The sequence below is a fragment of the Saccoglossus kowalevskii genome, chromosome 6, assembly GCF_978046115.1.
Source record: "Saccoglossus kowalevskii chromosome 6, keSacKowa6.1, whole genome shotgun sequence".
NCBI classification, from domain to species: domain Eukaryota; kingdom Metazoa; phylum Hemichordata; class Enteropneusta; family Harrimaniidae; genus Saccoglossus; species Saccoglossus kowalevskii.
Genome location: NC_140646.1, coordinates 8295282 through 8320610, shown reverse-complemented (window position 1 = coordinate 8320610; position 25329 = coordinate 8295282). Strand labels below are relative to the sequence as shown.

General features: G+C 41.0%; 1 protein-coding gene and 1 long non-coding RNA gene across 2 annotated transcripts in view; one reads left to right on the top strand and one right to left on the bottom strand.

Moving 5' to 3' along the window:
* Positions 1-25329, top strand: part of LOC146741488 (uncharacterized) — an 83622-nt gene that overhangs the window by 5630 nt on the left and 52663 nt on the right. The gene's annotated exons all lie outside the window — the stretch shown is intronic.
* LOC144345072 (uncharacterized) overlaps positions 1790-25329 on the bottom strand; it is a 205802-nt gene continuing 182262 nt past the window's right edge. The window contains exons 19-21 of the mRNA XM_085500014.1: positions 4660-4733; positions 2712-2787; positions 1790-2330 (exon numbers count right to left, since the gene is read on the bottom strand). Of these exons, the coding sequence (XP_085356140.1) occupies positions 2184-2330; positions 2712-2787; positions 4660-4733 (297 nt within the window). The 3' untranslated portion in view covers positions 1790-2183. The remainder of the gene's footprint in view (positions 2331-2711; positions 2788-4659; positions 4734-25329) is intronic.

The following is a 25329-nucleotide window of genomic DNA, read 5'->3' as shown; positions in this document are numbered from 1 at the left end:
GTTCTTTATCTTCTTGTCTTTAATGTCGCTCGATTCTTAATTATACAGTCCTATCCGATACTCGTCCTTCCGTAGGGGCTTCGAAGTCTTCATCTCGTCAGCGTTGTACATCGGTGCCATACTGGTAAAGCCGTTAGTCGTCAAGCGTGGTTTCTGAGTCGTCTCTGCCATGGAGCTGTTAGTTCGGTTCACAAGAAAGACACACCTTCGCCATTTCACTTTTCTTCACAGGATTTCAATGTGCGTAAGACGCAATGCCCAGGGTTCTCACACCATGTATCAGGGGGAAAATCCTTCTCCACGGGGTTCTCCACATGTGTCAGGGGGGAATCTCGTCTCGTCTCGACTATATATCTCGTCCCCTTGAGGTACGGGATCGGGAAAGTCACTTATACTTTATTGTCAAATGGACGCACACAGCGAAATACGTTTCAGCTCTCGTCTTAGTCGGTCAATCGAGCACTCTATAAGACACAGCGCCCTGGGAGGAAAAAATCCCCAAGACTATCGCAAGGCTGACCCAAGACTCTCTTAGACTGCGTCAACACTCGCCCAAAGGCTCTCCAGGACTGCGTTTATCGTGGTGTACTCGTCAAGACCAACTCAAACTCTCTTTATTCATTTTCAAAACTCTAACCAATTACAAAACAGTAAAAAGACTCTAGGGCGTAACCTTCAATCATAAAGCCAATCACACTAAGTACTGAATACGTCATATCTTTTGATTAATCGTTCACTACATAAATAACTACGAATACTAACTGTCAGAATTAATAGTCCGAATAGCGACGGTTATCTCGTAATTAGTTCCAAATCACTGAGCCAAGTTCCGTCCAAAACTTCAAATAGGCCTAAACGATGACAGACATAACACAGCCATTCAGCTAATAATCAGCTAATTAAGTCGGTCAACAAATACGCAAAAACAAATTCATGACATCTCAATGTATTTTTATCTGCATGTTTGAATCTATATTTCGTTTATCGATATTAATTTCAGTAGTTTTTTGCCTTCGAATTGTATTATATGCGTTTATTATCGATATCCATTTTTTCCTGATTTTTATTTTGCGGCCCGGAGGAATGTCGGAAAATTGAGCTTGATTACAATTTAGGATTCTGACTGAGATTTAGCCAGCCAATGTGATTGTGTAATTTTAACCAATCAGCTCGTGTGTCTTTTCACCAATCATCTTCAAGGCCATATTCATTGTAACCATTCATGAACAAGGCCAATATTTACTTTGAGAATATAAATAGGAGACGAAACGTCTCTTCTTTAGTTCGTTTTTGGCTCGTTTTGTTCATTCATGGTTCATTCATAGTTCGTTCAATAAAGTCATCTATTGCAGTCCATACACGGTTTATTCTTCCATTCCTGAACTTGAACCTTCTCTTCTTAACAATTCCCACAATCTATTAGATGTGAAAGGTATGTCACACAACTTACCTACTCTCATATTTGTTGTTTTTTTAAAACAAAAAACAGTTCTGAATCATGTAACAGGAGAATTTTCAAATTTCCACATAAAGTGTGCTTTCATGTTATTTTTATACACGTTGTACGATATTATATGCGGTTTCCTCCTTCTGTAATTTAAATTTAAAACATGACAATAATAACTGTTCCCTTCCCTGTACAAATTCTCAACTGTCAAGCTGAGATAGCTCCCCATCTACCATCATTTGTGAAAAATCGGCTGCCCACTGTAATCTACAGCCACATCAGCAATAATACAATACATGTACTCATAGTTATCACCAAAACATTGTGTTTTACGTTATTACTGTTTTATTACAGGAGATCCACATTTAATTTCTAAGTAGTTATAACTCCTTGGTACTGTGGTACATACTACAGGTAATGACTGGGACAGTATTCCTCGTTTCCAATCCCAATTCTCAATCATATTGTCCAACCCATTATCTTCCTTGGCTAACTTCAACCGTTCATATTCGATGGCGGCTTGAATGAGAGTATGAACATCGTTTAACAGAACGTCAACATTATATTGGCACAACTGTATCTCGACTGAGGTATGAATTAGTTCGGTACCACGTGAGTTGTTCGTCGAATCAGCACAGTACTTTTCATACAGAGGAAACAACTCGGGAAATGGCGTAAGTGAATATTTCTCCAAATAACACACAAGATCGCGTGAAACGTGGAATTTCCCATCTCTTCACAAAGCTCTTCCTAGAAGTCGAAACCTTGTTACAATGTAATAAAACACGTCAAATAGAAATTCTAAAAATTCGAAGACACTGATAGCTGACACACCGATGTAAAGTCCCATTAAACCACCAACGTCGCCTAGCAACTCCTCAATCTAAATATAAAAACAGATTATATTAATTTGTTAAAGAATGCCAACACTACACTTGGGGGTTGAGGGCGCAATTTCTCGTCCCCGGCAACAAATAAACTAATACTAATGACAAATCCTGCAAACCCATACGTACCACTGTTACGACTCAACAGTTGGCGTGAATCGTCTTTTGTCGACATACAATACGGCAAGTGTGTGTTAGATGAACCTATAATCAACGTTTATCAAAATAGTAGATAACGAAAAGTATCCTAATGGAGGATGGCATTGAAGAGAACTGAAGAAGAATTCTGCCACGAACATGAACTTGATTGATCATTTACACGCCTGGACACGTAATAACCTGGATACGGACAAAATATTTTTCAAATATTGTCTCACCGTATATGATATTGTCTCTATTGTGTTGTGGTAATTCAGTTCCTCAAAATACACCTCCAAATTCACTAAGTTTTCTCTGAAATAACAAACAAAAATGTTCATAGTGAAAATAGATAATAAATTGAGAATTGTAATACCCAGCGATCAATAGTATAATGTTGTTGCTATATTATTAGGGGTTAGTACACATTGTTACATGGCAGAGCTGTGTACTGATTACATGGCGATATTATATTAGACGGAAGTTAGTGTAATATTAAAATGAAAGAAACAGTGAAGTCACACTTAATAAACATTCTGATGAATGTCATTACAGAATCTAATAGAAGAATTACAAGTGATTAACAAAATTGGGGACAACACAATTGTTGAATATGTCACATCAATTAATGACGAAACAGTCTGTCAATATAGGGAATGTTGCCACTGCGAACATAATTAAACATTTCATGAGTAGCATTCTTTCCAACTAACAAACATAAATTACATATCTCCGAATATATCAAAAGGTGACCGCAGCACTGAATGCAGTGCTTACTGCAACACTGGATGCAGCGCTGACTGTCGGACTTCATGCAGTGCTTACTGAAACACAGAATACAGCGCTGACTGCCGGACTTCATGCAGTGCTTTCTGCAACACCGAATGCAGCGCTGACTGCAGGACTTTATATGTGCTTACTGCAATACTGGATGCAGCGCAGACTGCAGAACATCATATGTGCTTACTACAACACTGAATGCAGCGCTGACTGCCTGACTTCATGCGGTGCTTACTGCAACACTGAATGCAGCGGTCACTGGAGGACTTCATAAGTGCTTACTGCAACACTGAATGCAGCGCTGACTGCCAGACTTCATGCGGTGCTTACTGCAACATTGAATGCAGCAATGACTGCCGGACTTCATACAGTGCTTACTGCAACACTGAATGCAGCTCTGTTGCAGGACTTCGTGCAGTGCTTACTGCTACATTGAATGCAGCTCTGTTGCAGGACTTTGTAGAGTGCTCACTGCAACACTGAATGCAGCGGTCACTGAAGGACATCATAAGTGCTTACTGTAACATTGGATGAAGCGCTGACTGCCAGACTTCATACAGTGCTTACTGCAACACTGAATGCAGCACTGACTTGGGACATAATAAGTGCTTACTGCAACACTGAATGCAGCGCTGACTGTCGGACTTCATGCGGTGCTTACTGCAACACTGAATGCAGCGGTCACTGGAGGACTTCATAAGTGCTTACTGCAACACTGGATGCAGCGCTGACTGCCAGACTTCATGCAGTGCTTACTGCAACATTGAATGCAGCGATGACTGCCGGACTTCATACAGTGCTTACTGCAACACTGAATGCAGCTCTGTTGCAGGACTTCGTGCAGTGCTTACTGCTACATTGAATGCAGCTCTATTGCAGGACTTTGTAGAGTGCTCAATGCAACACTGAATGCAGCGGTCACTGGAGGACATCATAAGTGCTTACTGTAACATTGGATGAAGCGCTGACTGCCAGACTTCATACAGTGCTTACTGCAACACTGAATGCAGCACTGTCTGGGGACATAATAAGTGCTTACTGCAACACTTAATGCAGCTCTGTTGCAGGACTTTGTAGAGTGCTTACTGTAACACTGAATGAAGCGTTGACTGCAAGACATCATACAGTGCTCACTGCAACACTGAATGCAGCGGAGACATTATTTGTGAATAGTGCTGACCACTACATTGGCCTATCAACATAAGGTACGTGTATTTCGACAACCCAACTCATATTCAGTGACATTATAACGAGCCTTGGCACTAATATGTAAAAACAATGTCACAATTATTTATGATATTATAAAAATAATATCACCCATTTACGTCATAGTCGCTTTGCAGCCATAGGGAGTATTAATGAGATAGAAACACTCGACGACAAAACACTTTTAAAAGAGAAGTTCACCTTGCTGTGGTACTGTCAACCACTATATCCCGTACTTTAGGTTTGACGTGACGAAGTACTTGAATCAAACCATTCTGTAAATACAATAATTGTGAATCAACAAACATTATTATACAGTAATATCCCACACTACTACATGAATAATTTATTGTGATTTAGTGAACGTACTGTAAAACATGTCTTTTAGCTAGTATGATATTTTAGCCAATTTAGCGCTAATTCAAGATGTCACTAATTTAAAATAAAGTATATTCTTACAATGAGATTGTTGGCACTTTAGCTAAATTAAGTTTCAGTTAATTCATGCATGGAGTCAAACTCGCTAAAATGGTATGTAGCTATATCAACATGTTTTACAGTATGTTCAAAATACAGGACAAGTCTCATCTGTAAAATGTAACAATGAGTGAAATTCAGCCAATCGGGGAAGTAATTATTGACCGAAGCCAAAATATTATTGTCCCCAAAAACAACAACTAGGCAAGAGAACCTGTCATTCACTCTAGTTACACTGACTCACCACATACTTAGACGGCCACAGTGACAGTATTATCGTACTCAACTTACCACATTTTTACCAGAAGGTCACAGTAACTGTGATATCGTACTCAACTTACCACGTACTTATTCGATGGCCACAGTAACTGTGATATCGTACTCAACTTACCACGTACTTATTCGATGGCCACAGTGACTGTGATATCATACTCAAATTACACGTACTTATTCGATGTCCACAGTAACTGTGATATCGTACTCAACTTACCACATTCTTACCAGGTCACAGTAACTGTGATATCGTACTCAACTTACCACGTACTTATTCGATGGCCACAGTAACTGTGATATCGTACTCAACTTACCACGTACTTATTCGATGGCCACAGTGACTGTGATATCATACTCAACTTACACGTACTTATTCGATGTCCACAGTAACTGTGATATCGTACTCAACTTGCCACGTACTTAATCTATGGCCACAGTGACTGTGATATGGCACTCAACTTACCAGGTACTTATTCGATGGCCACAGTGACTGTGATATTGTACTCAACTTACCACTTACTTATCAGAAAACCACGGGGACTGTGATATCGTACTCAACTTACCAAGTACTTATTCGATGGCCACAGTGACTGTGATATCGTACTTAGCTTACCACATACTTACTCAATGGTCACACGGACTGTAATATCGTCCTCAACTCACCACGTACTTAATCTATGGCCACAGTGACTGTGATATGGCACTCAACTTACCAGGTACTTATTCGATGGCCACAGTGACTGTGATATTGTACTCAACTTACCACTTACTTATCAGAAAACCACGGGGACTGTGATATCGTACTCAACTTACCAAGTACTTATTCGATGGCCACAGTGACTGTGATATGTACTCAACTTACCACGTACTTGTCAGAAAACCACGGGGACTGTGATATCGTACTCAACTTACCACGTACTTATTCGATGGTCACAGTGACTGTGATATCGTACTCAACTTACCACGTACTTATTCGATGGCCACAGTGACTGTGATATTATACTCAACTTACCACGTACTTGTCAGAAAACCACAGATACTGTGATATCGTACTCAACTTACCACATTCTTATCAGAAAATCAGTGACTGTGATATCGTACTCAACTTACCACGTACTTACTCGATGGCCACAAGGACTGTGATATCGTACTCAACTTACCACATACTTATTCGATGGCCACAGTAACTGTGATATCGTACTCAACTTACCACGTATTTATCAGAAAGCCACGGGAACTGTGATATCGTACTCAACTTACTACGTACTTATTCGATGGCCACAGTTACTGTGATATGTACTCAACTTACCACGTACATATTCGATGGCCACGGGGACTGTGATATCGTACTAAACTCACCATGTACTTATTCGATGGCCACAGTGACTGTGATATCGCACTCAACTTACCACGTACTTACTCGATGGGCACAGTGACTGTTATATCGTACTCAACTTACCACGTACTTATTCGAAGGTCACGGTGACTGTGATATCGTACTCAACTTACCACGTACTTATTCGATGGCCACAGTGACTGTGATATCGTACTTAGCTTACCACGTACTTATTTGATGGCCACAGTGACTGTGATATCGTACTCAACTTACCACGTACTTATCGGAAAACCACAGTGACTGTGATATCGTACTCAGCTTACCACGTACTTATTCGATGGCCACAAGGACTGTGATATCGTACTCAACTTACCACGTACTTATTCGATGGCCACAGTGACTTTCATATGGTACTCAACTTACCACATACTTATTCGATGGCCACAGTGACTGTGATATCGTACTTAGCTTACCACGTACTTATTTGATGGCCACAGTGACTGTGATATCGTACTCAACTTACCACGTACTTATCGGAAAACCACAGTGACTGTGATATCGTACTCAGCTTACCACGTACTTATTCGATGGCCACAAGGACTGTGATATCGTACTCAACTTACCACGTACTTATTCGATGGCCACAGTGACTTTCATATGGTACTCAACTTACCACATACTTATTCGATGGCCACAGTGACTGTGATATAGTACTCAACTTACCACGTAGTTATTCGATGGCTACAGCGACTGTGATATCGTAATCAACTTAACACATACTTATTAGAAAACCACAGTGACTGTGATATCGTACTCAACTTACCACGTACTTATTCGATGGCCACAGTGACTGTGATATCGTACTTAGCTTACCACGTACTTATTTGATGGCCACAGTGACTGTGATATCGTACTCAACTTACCACGTACTTATCGGAAAACCACAGTTACTGTGATATCGTACTCAGCTTACCACGTACTTATTCGATGGCCACAAGGACTGTGATATCGTACTCAACTTACCACGTACTTATTCGATGGCCACAGTGACTTTCATATGGTACTCAACTTACCACATACTTATTCGATGGCCAGTGTGACTGTGATATAGTACTCAACTTACCACGTAGTTATTCGATGGCTACAGCGACTGTGATATCGTAATCAACTTAACACATACTTATTAGAAAACCACAGTGACTGTGATATCGTACTCAACTTACCACGTACTTATTCGATGGCCACAGCGACTGTGATATAGTACTCAACTTACCACGTAGTTATTCGATGGCTACAGCGACTGTGATATCGTACTCAACTTAACACATAATTATTAGACAACCACAGTGTCTGTGATATCGTACTAAGCTTACCACGTACTTATTCGATGGCCACAAAGACTGTGATATCGTACTCAACTTACCACGTACTTATTCGATGGCCACAGTGACTTTCATATGGTACTCAACTTACCACATACTTATTCGATGGCCACAGTGACTGTGATATAGTACTCAACTTACCACGTAGTTATTCGATGGCTACAGCGACTGTGATATCGTACTCAACTTAACACATACTTATTAGAAAACCACTGTGACTGTGATATCGTACTAAGCTTACATCATTCTTACAAGAAAACCGCAGTGACTGTGATATCGTACTTAGCTAACCACGTACTCATTCGATGGCCACAGTGACTGTAATTTCGTACTTAGCTTACCACGTACTTATTTGATGGCCACAGGGACTTGATATCGTACTCAACTTACCATTTACTTATCAGAAAGCCACGGGGACTGTGATATCGTACTCAACTTACCACATTCTTATCAGAAAATCACAGTGAGTGTTATATCGTACTCAACTTACCACGTACTTATTCGACGGCCGCAGTGACTGTGATCTCGTACTTAGCTTACCACGTACTTATTCGATGGCCACAGTGACTGTGATAACGTACTCAACTTACCACTTACTTATCAGAAAACCACGGGGACTGTGATATCGTACTCAACTTACCACATACTTATTCCATGGTCACAGTGACTGTGATATCGTACTCAACTTACCACGTACTTATTTGATGGCCACAGTGACTGTGATATCATACTCAACTTACCACGTACTTATCAGAAAACCACAGATACTGTGATATCGTACTCAACTTACCATATTCTTCTCAGAAAATCACAGTGACTGTGGTATCGTACTCAGCTTACCATGTACTTACTCGATGGCCACAAGGACTGTGATATTGTACTCAACTTACCACATACTTATTCGATGGCCACAGTAACTGTGATATCATACTCAACTTACCACGTATTTAACAGAAAGCCACGGGAACTGTGATATCGTACTCAACTTACTACGTACTTATTCGATGGCCACAGTGACTGTGATATGTACTCAACTTACCACGTACATATTCGATGGCCACAGTGACTGTGTTATCGTACTCAACTCACCATGTACTTATTCGATGGCCACAGTGACTGTGATATCGCACTCAACTTACCACGTACTTATTCGATGGGCACAGTGACTGTGATATCGTACTCAATTTACCACGTACTTATTCGAAGGTCACGGTGACTGTGATATCGTACTCAACTTACCACGTACTTATTCAATGGCCACAGTGACTGTGATATCGTACTTAGCTTACCACGTACTTATTTGATGGCCACAGTGACTGTGATATCGTACTCAACTTACCACGTACTTATTCGATGGCCACAGTGACTGTGATATGTACTCAACTTACCACGTACATATTCGATGGCCACAGCGACTGTGTTATCGTACTCAACTCACCATGTACTTCTTCCATGGCCACAGTGACTGTGATATCGTACTCAACTTACCACATTCTTCTCAGAAAATCACAGTGACTGTGGTATTGTACTCAGCTTACCACGTACTTACTCGATGGCAACAAGGACTGTGATATCGTACTCAACTTACCACATACTTATTCGATGGCCACAGTAACTGTGATATCCTACTCAACTTACCACGTATTTATCAGAAAGCCATGGGAACTGTGATATCGTACTCAACTTACTACGTACTTATTCGATGGCCACAGTGACTGTGATATGTACTCAACTTACCACGTACATATTTGATGGCCACAGTGACTGTGATATCGTACTCAACTCACCATATACTTCTTCGATGGCCACAGTGACTGTGATATGGTACTCAACTTACCACGTACTTATCAGAAAACCACGGGGACTGTGATATCGTACTCAACTTACCATGTACTTGTTCGATGGCCACAGTAACTGTGATATCGCACTCAACTTACCACGTACTTATTTGATGGCCACAATAACTGTGATATCGCACTCAACTTACCACGTACTTATTTGATGGCCACAGTGACTGTAATATCGTACTCAACTTACCACGTACTTATTCGAAGGCCACAGTGACTGTGATATCGTACTCAGCTTACCACATACTTATTCGATGGCCACAAGAACTGTGATATCGTACTCAACTTACCACGTACTTATTCGATGGCCACAAGAACTGTGATATCGTACTCAACTTACCACGTACTTATTCGATGGCCACAAGAACTGTGATATCGTACTCAAATTACCACATACTTATTCGATGGCCACAGTGACTTTCATATGGTACTCAACTTACCATATACTTATTCGATGGCCACATTGACTGTGATATAGTACTCATCTTACCACGTAGTTATTCGATGGCTACAGCGACTGTGATATCGTACTCAACTTAACACATACTTATTAGAAAACCACAGTGACTGTGATATCGTACTCAACTTACCACGTACTTATTCGATGGCCACAGCGACTGTAATATAGTACTCAACTTACCACGTAGTTATTCTAATGCTACAGCGACTGTGATATCGTACTCAACTTAACACATAATTATTAGACAACCACAGTGACTGTGATATCGTACTAAGCTTACATCATTCTTACAAGAAAACCACAGTGATTGTGATATCGTACTTAGCTAACCACGTACTCATTCGATGGCCACAGTGACTGTGATCTCTTACTTAGCTTACCACGTACTTATTTGATGGCCACAGTGACTGTGATATTGTACTCAACTTACCACTTACTTACCATAAAACCACGGGGACTGTGATATCATACTCAACTTACCACGTACTTATCAGAAAACCACAGATACTGTGATATCGTACTCAACTTACCACATTCTTATCAGAAAATCACAGTGACTGTGATATCGTACTCAACATACCACGTACTTATTCGATGGCCGCAGTGACTGTGATCTCATACTTAGCTAACCACGTACTCATTCGATGGCCACAGTGACTGTGATCTCGTACTTAGCTTACCACGTACTTATTTGATGGCCACAGTGACAGTGATATCGTACTCAACTTACCCCTTACTTATCAGAAAACCACGGGGACTGTGATATCGTACTAAGCTTACATCATTCTTACAAGAAAACCACAGTGATTGTGATATCGTACTTAGCTAACCACGTACTCATTCGATGGCCACAGTGACTGTGATCTCTTACTTAGCTTACCACGTACTTATTTGATGGCCACAGTGACTGTGATATTGTACTCAACTTACCACTTACTTACCATAAAACCACGGGGACTGTGATATCATACTCAACTTACCACGTACTTATCAGAAAACCACAGATACTGTGATATCGTACTCAACTTACCACATTCTTATCAGAAAATCACAGTAACTTTGATATGGTACTCAACTTACCACATACTTATTCGATGGCCACATTGACTGTGATAAAGTACTCAACTTACCACGTAGTTATTCGATGGCTACATCGACTGTGATATCGTACTCAACTTAACACATACTTATTAGAAAACCACAGTGACTGTGATATCGTACTCAACTTACCACGTACTTATTCGATGGCCACAGTAACTTTGATATGGCACTCAACTTACCACATACTTATTCGATGGCCACATTGACTGTGATATAGTACTCAACTTACCACGTAGTTATTCGATGGCTACATCGACTGTGATATCGTACTCAACTTAACACGTACTTATCAGAAAACCACAGATACTGTGATATCGTACTCAACTTACCACATTCTTATCAGAAAATCACAGTGAGTGTTATATCGTACTCAACTTAACACGTACTTATTCGACGGCCGCAGTGACTGTGATCTCGTACTTAGCTTACCACGTACTTATTCGATGGCCACAGTGACTGTGATAACGTACTCAACTTACCACTTACTTATCAGAAAACCACAGGGACTGTGAGATATCGTACTCAACTTACTATGTACTTGTTCGATGGCCACAGTAACTGTGATATCGCACTCAACTTACCACATACTTATTTGATGGCCACAGTGACTGTAATATCGTACTCAACTTACCACGTACTTATTCGAAGGCCACAGTGACTGTGATATCGTACTCAGCTTACCACATACTTATTCGATGGCCACAAGAACTGTGATATCGTACTCAACTTACCACGTACTTATTCGATGGCCACAAGAACTGTGATATCGTACTCAACTTACCACGTACTTATTCGATGGCCACAAGAACTGTGATATCGTACTCAAATTACCACATACTTATTCGATGGCCACAGTGACTTTCATATGGTACTCAACTTACCATATACTTATTCGATGGCCACATTGACTGTGATATAGTACTCATCTTACCACGTAGTTATTCGATGGCTACAGCGACTGTGATATCGTACTCAACTTAACACATACTTATTAGAAAACCACAGTGACTGTGATATCGTACTCAACTTACCACGTACTTATTCGATGGCCACAGCGACTGTAATATAGTACTCAACTTACCACGTAGTTATTCTAATGCTACAGCGACTGTGATATCGTACTCAACTTAACACATAATTATTAGACAACCACAGTGACTGTGATATCGTACTAAGCTTACATCATTCTTACAAGAAAACCACAGTGATTGTGATATCGTACTTAGCTAACCACGTACTCATTCGATGGCCACAGTGACTGTGATCTCTTACTTAGCTTACCACGTACTTATTTGATGGCCACAGTGACTGTGATATTGTACTCAACTTACCACTTACTTACCATAAAACCACGGGGACTGTGATATCATACTCAACTTACCACGTACTTATCAGAAAACCACAGATACTGTGATATCGTACTCAACTTACCACATTCTTATCAGAAAATCACAGTGACTGTGATATCGTACTCAACATACCACGTACTTATTCGATGGCCGCAGTGACTGTGATCTCATACTTAGCTAACCACGTACTCATTCGATGGCCACAGTGACTGTGATCTCGTACTTAGCTTACCACGTACTTATTTGATGGCCACAGTGACAGTGATATCGTACTCAACTTACCCCTTACTTATCAGAAAACCACGGGGACTGTGATATCGTACTAAGCTTACATCATTCTTACAAGAAAACCACAGTGATTGTGATATCGTACTTAGCTAACCACGTACTCATTCGATGGCCACAGTGACTGTGATCTCTTACTTAGCTTACCACGTACTTATTTGATGGCCACAGTGACTGTGATATTGTACTCAACTTACCACTTACTTACCATAAAACCACGGGGACTGTGATATCATACTCAACTTACCACGTACTTATCAGAAAACCACAGATACTGTGATATCGTACTCAACTTACCACATTCTTATCAGAAAATCACAGTAACTTTGATATGGTACTCAACTTACCACATACTTATTCGATGGCCACATTGACTGTGATAAAGTACTCAACTTACCACGTAGTTATTCGATGGCTACATCGACTGTGATATCGTACTCAACTTAACACATACTTATTAGAAAACCACAGTGACTGTGATATCGTACTCAACTTACCACGTACTTATTCGATGGCCACAGTAACTTTGATATGGCACTCAACTTACCACATACTTATTCGATGGCCACATTGACTGTGATATAGTACTCAACTTACCACGTAGTTATTCGATGGCTACATCGACTGTGATATCGTACTCAACTTAACACGTACTTATCAGAAAACCACAGATACTGTGATATCGTACTCAACTTACCACATTCTTATCAGAAAATCACAGTGAGTGTTATATCGTACTCAACTTAACACGTACTTATTCGACGGCCGCAGTGACTGTGATCTCGTACTTAGCTTACCACGTACTTATTCGATGGCCACAGTGACTGTGATAACGTACTCAACTTACCACTTACTTATCAGAAAACCACAGGGACTGTGAGATATCGTACTCAACTTACTATGTACTTGTTCGATGGCCACAGTAACTGTGATATCGCACTCAACTTACCACATACTTATTTGATGGCCACAGTGACTGTGATATCGTACTCAACTTACCACGTACTTATTCGAAGGCCACGGTGACTGTGATATCGTACTCAGCTTACCACGTACTTATTCGATGGCCACAAGAACTGTGATATCGTACTCAACTTACCACGTACTTATTCGATGGCCACAGTGACTTTGATATGGTACTCAACTTACCACATACTTATTCGATGGCCACATTGACTGTGATATAGTACTCAACTTACCACGTAGTTATTCGATGGCTACAGCGACTGTGATATCGTACTCAACTTAACACATACTTATTAGAAAACCACAGTGACTGTGATATCGTACTAAGCTTACATCATTCTTACAAGAAAACCGCAGAGACTGTGATATCGTACTTAGCTAACCACGTACTCATTCGATGGCCACAGTGACTGTGATCTCGTACTTAGCTTACCACGTACTTGTTTGATGGCTACAGTGACTGTGATATCGTACTCAACTTACCACTTACTTATCAGAAAACCACGGGGACTGTGATATTGTACTCAACTTACCACGTACTTATTCGATGCCACAGTGACTGTGATATCGTACTCAACTTTCCACGTACTTATTCGATGGCCACAGTGACTGTGATATCATACTCAACTTACAACGTACTTATCAGAAAACCACAGATACTGTGATATCGTACTCAACTTACCACATTCTTATCAGAAAATCACAGTGAGTGTTATATCATACTCAACTTACCACGTACTTATTCGACAGCCGCAGTGACTGTGATCTCGTACTAAGCTTACCACGTACTTATTCGATGGCCACAGTGACTGTGATAACGTACTCAACTTACCACTTACTTATCAGAAAACCACGGGGACTGTGATATCGTACTCAACTTACCACATACTTATTCCATGGTCACAGTGACTGCGATATCGTACTCAACTTACCACATACTTATTCGATGGCCACAGTAACTATGATATCGTACTCTACTTACAACGTATTTATCAGAAAGCCACGGGAACTGTGATATCGTACTCAACTTACTACGTACTTATTCGATGGCCACAGTCACTGTGATATGTACTCAACTTACCACGTACATATTCGATGGCCACAGTGACTGTGTTATCGTACTCAACTTACCACATTCTTCTCAGAAAATCACAGTGACTGTGGTATCGTACTCAGCTTACCACGTACTTACTTGATGGCCACAAGGACTGTGATATCGTACTCAACTTACCACATACTTATTCGATGGCCACAGTAACTGTGATATCGTACTCAACTTACCACGTATTTATCAGAAAGCCACGGGAACTGTGATATCGTACTCAACTTACTACGTACTTACTCGATGGCCACAGTGACTGTGATATGTACTCAACTTACCACGTACATATTCGATGGCCACAGTGACTGTGATATCATACTCAACTCACCATGTACTTCTTCGATGGCCACAGTGACTGTGATATGGTACTCAACTTACCACGTACTTATCAGAAAACCACGGGGACTGTGATATCGTACTCAACTTACCATGTACTTGTTCGATGGCCACAGTAACTGTGATATCGCACTCAACTTACCACGTACTTATTTGATGGCCACAGTGACTGTGATATCGTACTCAACTTACAACGTACTTATTCGAAGGCCACGGTGACTGTGATATCGTACTTAGCTTACCACGTACTTATTCGATGGCCACAAGAACTGTGATATCGTACTCAACTTACCACGTACTTATTCGATGGCCACAGTGACTTTGATATGGTACTCAACTTACCACATACTTATTCGATGGCCACATTGACTGTGATATAGTACTCAACTTACCACGTAGTTATTCGATGGCTACAGTGACTGTGATATCGTACTCAACTTAACACATACTTATTAGAAAACCAAAGTGACTGTGATATCGTACTCAACTTACCACGTACTTATTCGATGGCCACAGCGACTGTGATATAGTACTCAACTTACCACGTAGTTATTCGATGGCTACAGCGACTGTGATATCGTACTCAACTTAACACATAATTATTAGACAACCACAGTGACTGTGATATCGTACTAAGCTTACATCATTCTTACAAGAAAACCACAGTGATTGTGATATCGTACTTAGCTAACCACGTACTCATTCAATGGCCACAGTGACTGTGATCTCGTACTTAGCTTACCACGTACTTATTTGATGGCCACAGTGACTGTGATATTGTACTCAACTTACCACTTACTTACCATAAAACCACGGGGACTGTGATATCGTACTCAACTTACCACGAACTTATTCGATGCCACAGTGACTGTGATATCGTACTCAACTTAACACATACATATTCGATGGCCACAGTGACTGTGATATCATACTCAACTTACCACGTACTTATCAGAAAACCACAGATACTGTGATATCGTACTCAACTTACCACATTCTTATCAGAAAATCACAGTGACTGTGATATCGTACTCAACATACCACGTACTTATTCGATGGCCGCAGTGACTGTGATCTCGTACTTAGCTAACCACATACTCATTCGATGGCCACAGTGACTGTGATCTCGTACTTAGCTTACCACGTATTTATTTGATGGCCACAGTGACTGTGATATCGTACTCAACTTACCACTTACTTATCAGAAAACCACGGGGACTGTGATATCGTACTCAACTTACCACGTACTTATTCGATGCCACAGTGACTGTGATATCGTACTCAACTTCCCACGTACTTATTCGATGGCCACAGTGACTGTGATCTCGTACTTAGCTTACCACGTACTTATTCGATGGCCACAGTGACTGTGATATCGTACTCAACTTACCACTTACTTATTCGATGGCCACAAGGACTGTGATATCGTACTCAACTTACCACATACTTATTCCATGGTCACAGTGACTGTGATATCGTACTCAACTTACCGCGTACTTATCAGAAAACCACAGATACTGTGATATCGTACTCAACTTACCACATTCTTATCAGAAAATCACAGTGACTGTGATATCGTACTCAACATACCACGTACTTATTCGATGGCCGCAGTGACTGTGATCTCGTACTTAGCTTACCACGTACTTATTCGATGGCCACAGTGACTGTGATATCGTACTCAACTTACCACGAACTTATTCGATGCCACAGTGACTGTGATATCGTACTCAACTTACCACATACTTATTCGATGGCCACAGTGACTGTGATATCATACTTAACTTACCACGTACTTATCAGAAAACCACAGATACTGTGATATCGTACTCAACTTTCCATGTAGTTAATCGATGGCCGCAGTGACTGTGATCTCGTATTTAGCTAACCACGTACTCATTCGATGGCCACAGTGACTGTGATCTCGTACTTAGCTTACCACATACTTATTTGATGGCCACAGTGACTGTGATATCGTACTCAACTTACCACTTACTTATTAGAACACCACGGGGACTGTGATATCGTACTCAACTTACCACGTACTTATTCGATGCCACAGTGACTGTGGTATCGTACTCAACTTCTCACGTACTTATTCGATGGCCACAGTGACTGTGATATCATACTCAACTTACCACGTACTTATCAGAAAACCACAGATACTGTGATATCGTACTCAACTTACCAAATTCTCATCATAAAACCACAGTGACTGTGATATCATACTCAGCTTACCACGTACTTATTCGATGGCCACAAGGACTGTGATATCGTACTCAACTTACCACATACTTATTCTATGGCCACAGTGACTTTCATATGGTACACAACTTACCACGTACATATTCGTTGGCCACAGATACTGTGATATCGTACTCAATTTTCCATGTAGTTAATCGATGGCCACAAGGACTGTGATATCGTACTCAACTTACCACATACTTATTCGATGGCCACAGTAACTCTGATATCGTACTCAACTTACCACGTATTTATCAGAAAGCCACGGGAACTTTGATATCGTACTCAACTTACTACGTACTTATTCGATGGCCACAGTGACTGTGATATGTACTTAACTTACCACGTACATATTTGATGGCCACAGTGACTGTGATATTGTACTCAACTCACCATGTACTTCTTCGATGGCCACAGTGACTGTGATATGGTACTCAACTTACCACGTACTTATCAGAAAACCATGGGGACTGTGATATCGTACTCAACTTACCATGTACATGTTCGATGGCCACAGTAACTGTGATATCGTACTCAACTTACCACGTACTTATTCGATAGCCACAGTGACTGTGATATCGTACTCAACTTTCCACGTACTTATTCGATGGCCACAAGAACTGTGATATCGTACTCAACTTACCACGTACTTATTCGATGGCCACAGTGACTTTGATATGGTACTCATCTTACCACATACTTATTCGATGGCCACAGTGACTGTGATATAGTACTCAACTTACCACGTATTTATTCGATGGCTACATCGACTGTGATATCGTATTCAACTTAACACATACTTATTAGAAAACCACAGTGACTGTGATATCGTACTCAACTTACCACATGCTTATTCGATGGCCACAGTGACTGTGATCTCGTACTTAGCTTACCACGTACTTATTCGATGGCCACAGTGACTGTGATATCGTACTCAACTTACCACGTATTTATCAGAAAGCCACAGGAACAGTGATATCGTACTCAACTTACTACGTACTTATTCGATGGCCACAGTGACTGTGATACGTACTCAACTTACCACGTACATATTCGATGGCCACAGTGACTGTGATATCGTACTCAACTCACCATGTACTTATTCGATGGCCACAGTGACTGTGATATGGTTGTCAACTTACCAGGTACTTTTCAGAAAACCACGGTGACTGTGATATCGTACTCAACTTACCACGTACTTATTCGATGGCCACAGTGACTGTGATATCGTACTCAACTTACCACGTAGTTAATCGATCGCCACAGCGACTGTGTTATCGTACTCAACTTACCACGTATTATCGGAAAACCACGGGGACAGTGATACCGTACTCAACTCACCATGTACTTATTAGATGGCCAGAGTAACTGTGATATCGCACTCAACTTACCACGTACTTATTCGATGCCCACAGTGAATGTGATATCGTACTCAACTTACCACGTACTTATTCGAAGGCCAAGGTGACTGTGATATCGTACTCAACTTACCATGTACTTATTCGATGGCCACAGTGACTGTGATATCGTACTCAACTTACCACATAGTTAATCGATGGCCACAGTGACTGTGTTATCGTACTCAACTTACCACGTACTTATCAGAAAACCACAGTGACTGTGATATCGTACTCAGCTTACCACGTACTTATTAGATGGCCACAAGGACTGTGATATCGTACTCAACTTACCACGTACTTATTCGAAGGCCACAGTGACATTGATATGGTACTCAACTTACCACGTACTTATTCGATGGCCACAGTGACTGTGATATCCTACTCAACTTAACACATACTTATTAAAAAAACCACAGTGACTGTGATATCGTGCTCATCTCACCACGTACTTATTCGATGGCCACAGCGACTGTGATATAGTACTCAACTTACCACGTATTTATTCGATGGCTACAGCGACTGTGATATCGTACTCAACTTAACACATACTTATTAGAAAACCACAGTGACTGTGATATCGTACTCAACTTACCACGTAGTTAATCGATGGCCACAGCGACTGGGTTATCATACTCAACTTACCACGTACTTATCGGAAAACCACAGTAACTGTGATATCGTACTCAACTTACCATGTACTTATTCGATATCCACAGTAACTGTGATATCACTCTCAACTTACCACGTACTTATTCGATGGCGACAGTGACTGTGATATCGTACTCAACTTACCACGTACTTATTCGAAGGGCACGGTGACTGTGATATCGTACTCAACTTACCACGTACTTATTCAATGGCCACAAGAACTGTGATATCGTACTCAACTTACGACGTACTTAATCGATGGCCACAGTGACTTTGATATGGTACTCATCTTACCACATACTTATTCGATGGCCACAGTGACTGTGATATAGTACTCAACTTACCACGTAGTTATTCGATGGCTACAGCGACTGTGATATCGTACTCAACTTAACACATACTTATTCGATGGCCACAGTGACTGTGATCTCGTACTTAGCTTACCACGTACTTATTCGATGGACACAGTGACTGTGATATCGTACTCAACTTACCACTTACTTATCAGAAAACCACGGGGACTGTGGTATCGTACTCAACTTACCACATACTTATTCCATGGTCACAGTGACTGTGATATCGTACTCAACTTACCACGTACTTATCAGAAAACCACAGATACTGTGATATCGTACTCAACTTACCACATTCTTATCAGAAAATCACAGTGACTGTGATATCGTACTCAACATACCACGTACTTATTCGATGGCCACAGTGACTGTGATATAGTACTCAACTTACCACGTAGTTAATCGATGGCCACAGCGACTGGGTTATCGTACTCAACTTACCATGTACTTATCGGAAAACCACAGTAACTGTGATATCGTACTCAACTTACCACATTCTTATCAGAAAATCACAGTGACTGTAATATCATACTCAACTTACCACGTACTTATCAGAAAACCACAGATACTGTGATATCGTACTCAACTTACCACATTCTTATCAGAAAATCACAGTGACTGTGATATCGTACTCAACATACCACGTACTTATTCGATGGCCGCAGTGACTGTGATCTCGTACTTAGCTAACCACATACTCATTCAATGGCCACAGTGACTGTGATCTCGTACTTAGCTTACCACGTATTTATTTGATGGCCACAGTGACTGTGATATCGTACTCAACTTACCACTTACTTATCAGAAAACCACGGGGACTGTGATATCGTACTCAACTTACCACGTACTTATTCGATGCCACAGTGACTGTGATATCGTACTCAACTTCCCACGTACTTATTCGATGGCCACAGTGACTGTGATCTCGTACTTAGCTTACCACGTACTTATTCGATGGCCACAGTGACTGTGATATCGTACTCAACTTACCACTTACTTATTCGATGGCCACAAGGACTGTGATATCGTACTCAACTTACCACATACTTATTCCATGGTCACAGTGACTGTGATATCGTACTCAACTTACCGCGTACTTATCAGAAAACCACAGATACTGTGATATCGTACTCAACTTAGCACATTCTTATCAGAAAATCACAGTGACTGTGATATCGTACTCAACATACCACGTACTTATTCGATGGCCGCAGGGACTGTGATCTCGTACTTAGCTTACCACGTACTTATTCGATGGCCACAGTGACTGTGATATCGTACTCAACTTACCACGAACTTATTCGATGCCACAGTGACTGTGATATCGTACTCAACTTACCACATACTTATTCGATGGCCACAGTGACTGTGATATCATACTCAACTTACCACGTACTTATCAGAAAACCACAGATACTGTGATATCGTACTCAACTTTCCATGTAGTTAATCGATGGCCGCAGTGACTGTGATCTCGTATTTAGCTAACCACGTACTCATTCGATGGCCACAGTGACTGTGATCTCGTACTTAGCTTACCACGTACTTATTTGATGGCCACAGTGACTGTGATATCGTACTCAACTTACCACTTACTTATTAGAAAACCACGGGGACTGTGATATCGTACTCAACTTACCACGTACTTATTCGATGCCACAGTGACTGTGGTATCGTACTCAACTTCTCACGTACTTATTCGATGGCCACAGTGACTGTGATATCATACTCAACTTACCACGTACTTATCAGAAAACCACAGATACTGTGATATCGTACTCAACTTACCACATTCTTATCATAAAACCACAGTGACTGTGATATAATACTCAGCTTACCACGTACTTATTCGATGGCCACAAGGACTGTGATATCGTACTCAACTTACCACGTACTTATTCTATGGCCACAGTGACTTTCATATGGTACACAACTTACCACGTACTTATTCGTTGGCCACAGATACTGTGATATCGTACTCAATTTTCCATGTAGTTAATCGATGGCCGCAGTGACTGTGATCTCGTACTTAGCTTACCACGTACTTATTCGATGGCCACAGTGACTGTGATATTGTACTCAACTTACCACTTACTTATCAGAAAACCACGGGGACTGTGATATCGTACTCAACTTACCACATACTTATTCCATGGTCACAGTGACTGTGATATCGTACTCAACTTACCACGTACTTATTCGATGGCCGCAGTGACTGTGATCTCGTACGTAGCTTACTACGTACTTATTCGATGGCCACAGTGACTGTGATATCGTACTCAACATACCACTTACTTAGAAAACCACGGGGACTGTGATTTCGTACTCCACTTACCACATACTTATTCTATGGTCACAGTGACTGTGATATCGTACTCAAATTACCACGTACTTATTTGATGGCCACAGTGACTGTGATATCATACTCAACTTACCACGTACTTATCAGATAACCACAGATACTGTGATATCGTACTCAACTTACCACATTCTTATCAGAAAATCACAGTGACTGTGGTATCGTACTCAGCTTACCACGTACTTACTCGATGGCCACAAGGACTGTGATATCGTACTCAACTTACCACATACTTATTCGACAGCCACAGTAACTGTGATATCGTACTCAACTTACCACGTATTTATCAGAAAGCCACGGGAACTTTGATATCGTACTCAACTTACTACGTACTTATTCGATGGCCACAGTGACTGTGATATGTACTTAACTTACCACGTACATATTCGATGGCCACAGTGACTGTGATATTGTACTCAACTCACCATGTACTTCTTCGATGGCCACAGTGACTGTGATATGGTACTCAACTTACCACGTACTTATCAGAAAACCACGGGGACTGTGATATCGTACTCAACTTACCATGTACATGTTCGATGGCCACAGTAACTGTGATATCGTACTCAACTTACCACGTAATTATTCGATAGCCACAGTGACTGTGATATCGTACTCAACTTTCCACGTACTTATTCGATGGCCACAAGAACTGTGATATCGTACTCAACTTACCACGTACTTATTCGATGGCCACAGTGACTTTGATATGGTACTCATCTTACCACATACTTATTCGATGGCCACAGTGACTGTGATATAGTACTCAACTTACCACATGCTTATTCGATGGCCACAGTGACTGTGATCTCGTACTTAGCTTACCACGTACTTATTCGATGGCCACAGTGACTGTGATATCGTACTCAACTTACCACGTATTTATCAGAAAGCCGCAGGAACAGTGATATCGTACTCAACTTACTACGTACTTATTCGATGGCCACAGTGACTGTGATATCGTACTCAACTCACCATGTACTTATTCGATGGCCACAGTGACTGTGATATGGTTGTCAACTTACCAGGTACTTTTCAGAAAACCACGGTGACTGTGATATCGTACTCAACTTACCACGTACTTATTCGATGGCCACAGTGACTGTGATATCGTACTCAACTTACCACGTAGTTAATCGATCGCCACAGCGACTGTGTTATCGTACTCAACTTACCACGTATTATCGGAAAACCACGGGGACAGTGATACCGTACTCAACTCACCATGTACTTATTAGATGGCCAGAGTAACTGTGATATCGCACTCAACTTACCACGTACTTATTCGATGACCACAGTGAATGTGATATCGTACTCAACTTACCACGTACTTATTCGAAGGCCAAGGTGACTGTGATATCGTACTCAACTTACCATGTACTTATTCGATGGCCACAGAGACTGTGATATCGTACTCAACTTACCACATAGTTAATCGATGGCCACAGTGACTGTGTTATCGTACTCAACTTACCACGTACTTATCAGAAAACCACAGTGACTGTGATATCGTACTCAGCTTACCACGTACTTATTAGATGGCCACAAGGACTGTGATATCGTACTCAACTTACCACGTACTTATTCGAAGGCCACAGTGACATTGATATGGTACTCAACTTACCACGTACTTATTCGATGGCCACAGTGACTGTGATATCCTACTCAACTTAACACATACTTATTAAAAAAACACAGTGACTGTGATATCGTGCTCATCTCACCACGTACTTATTCGATGGCCACAGCTACTGTGATATAGTACTCAACTTACCACGTACTTATTCGATGGCCACAGTGACTGTGATATCGTACTCAACTTACCACGTAGTTAATCGATCGCCACAGCGACTGTGTTATCGTACTCAACTTACCACGTATTATCGGAAAACCACGGGGACAGTGATACCGTACTCAACTCACCATGTACTTATTAGATGGCCAGAGTAACTGTGATATCGCACTCAACTTACCACGTACTTATTCGATTCCCACAGTGAATGTGATATCGTACTCAAGTACTTATTCGAAGGCCAAGGTGACTGTGATATCGTACTCAACTTACCATGTACTTATTCGATGGCCACAGAGACTGTGATATCGTACTCAACTTACCACATAGTTAATCGATGGCCACAGTGACTGTGTTATCGTACTCAACTTACCACGTACTTATCAGAAAACCACAGTGACTGTGATATCGTACTCAGCTTACCACGTACTTATTAGATGGCCACAAGGACTGTGATATCGTACTCAACTTACCACGTACTTATTCGAAGGCCACAGTGACATTGATATGGTACTCAACTTACCACGTACTTATTCGATGGCCACAGTGACTGTGATATCCTACTCAACTTAACACATACTTATTAAAAAACCACAGTGACTGTGATATCGTGCTCATCTCACCACGTACTTATTCGATGGCCACAGCTACTGTGATATAGTACTCAACTTACCACGTATTTATTCGATGGCTACAGCGACTGTGATATCGTACTCAACTTAACACATACTTATTAGAAAACCACAGTGACTGTGATATCGTACTCAACTTACCACTTAGTTAATCGATGGCCACAGCGACTGGGTTATCATACTCAACTTACCACGTACTTATCGGAAAACCACAGTAACTGTGATATCGTACTCAACTTACCATGTACTTATTCGATAGCCACAGTAACTGTGATATCACTCTCAACTTACCACGTACTTATTCGATGGCGACAGTGACTGTGATATCGTACTCAACTTACCACGTACTTATTCGAAGGGCACGGTGACTGTGATATCGTACTCAACTTACCACGTACTTATTCAATGGCCACAAGAACTGTGATATCGTACTCAACTTACGACGTACTTAATCGATGGCCACAGTGACTTTGATATGGTACTCATCTTACCACATACTTATTCGATGGCCACAGTGACTGTGATATAG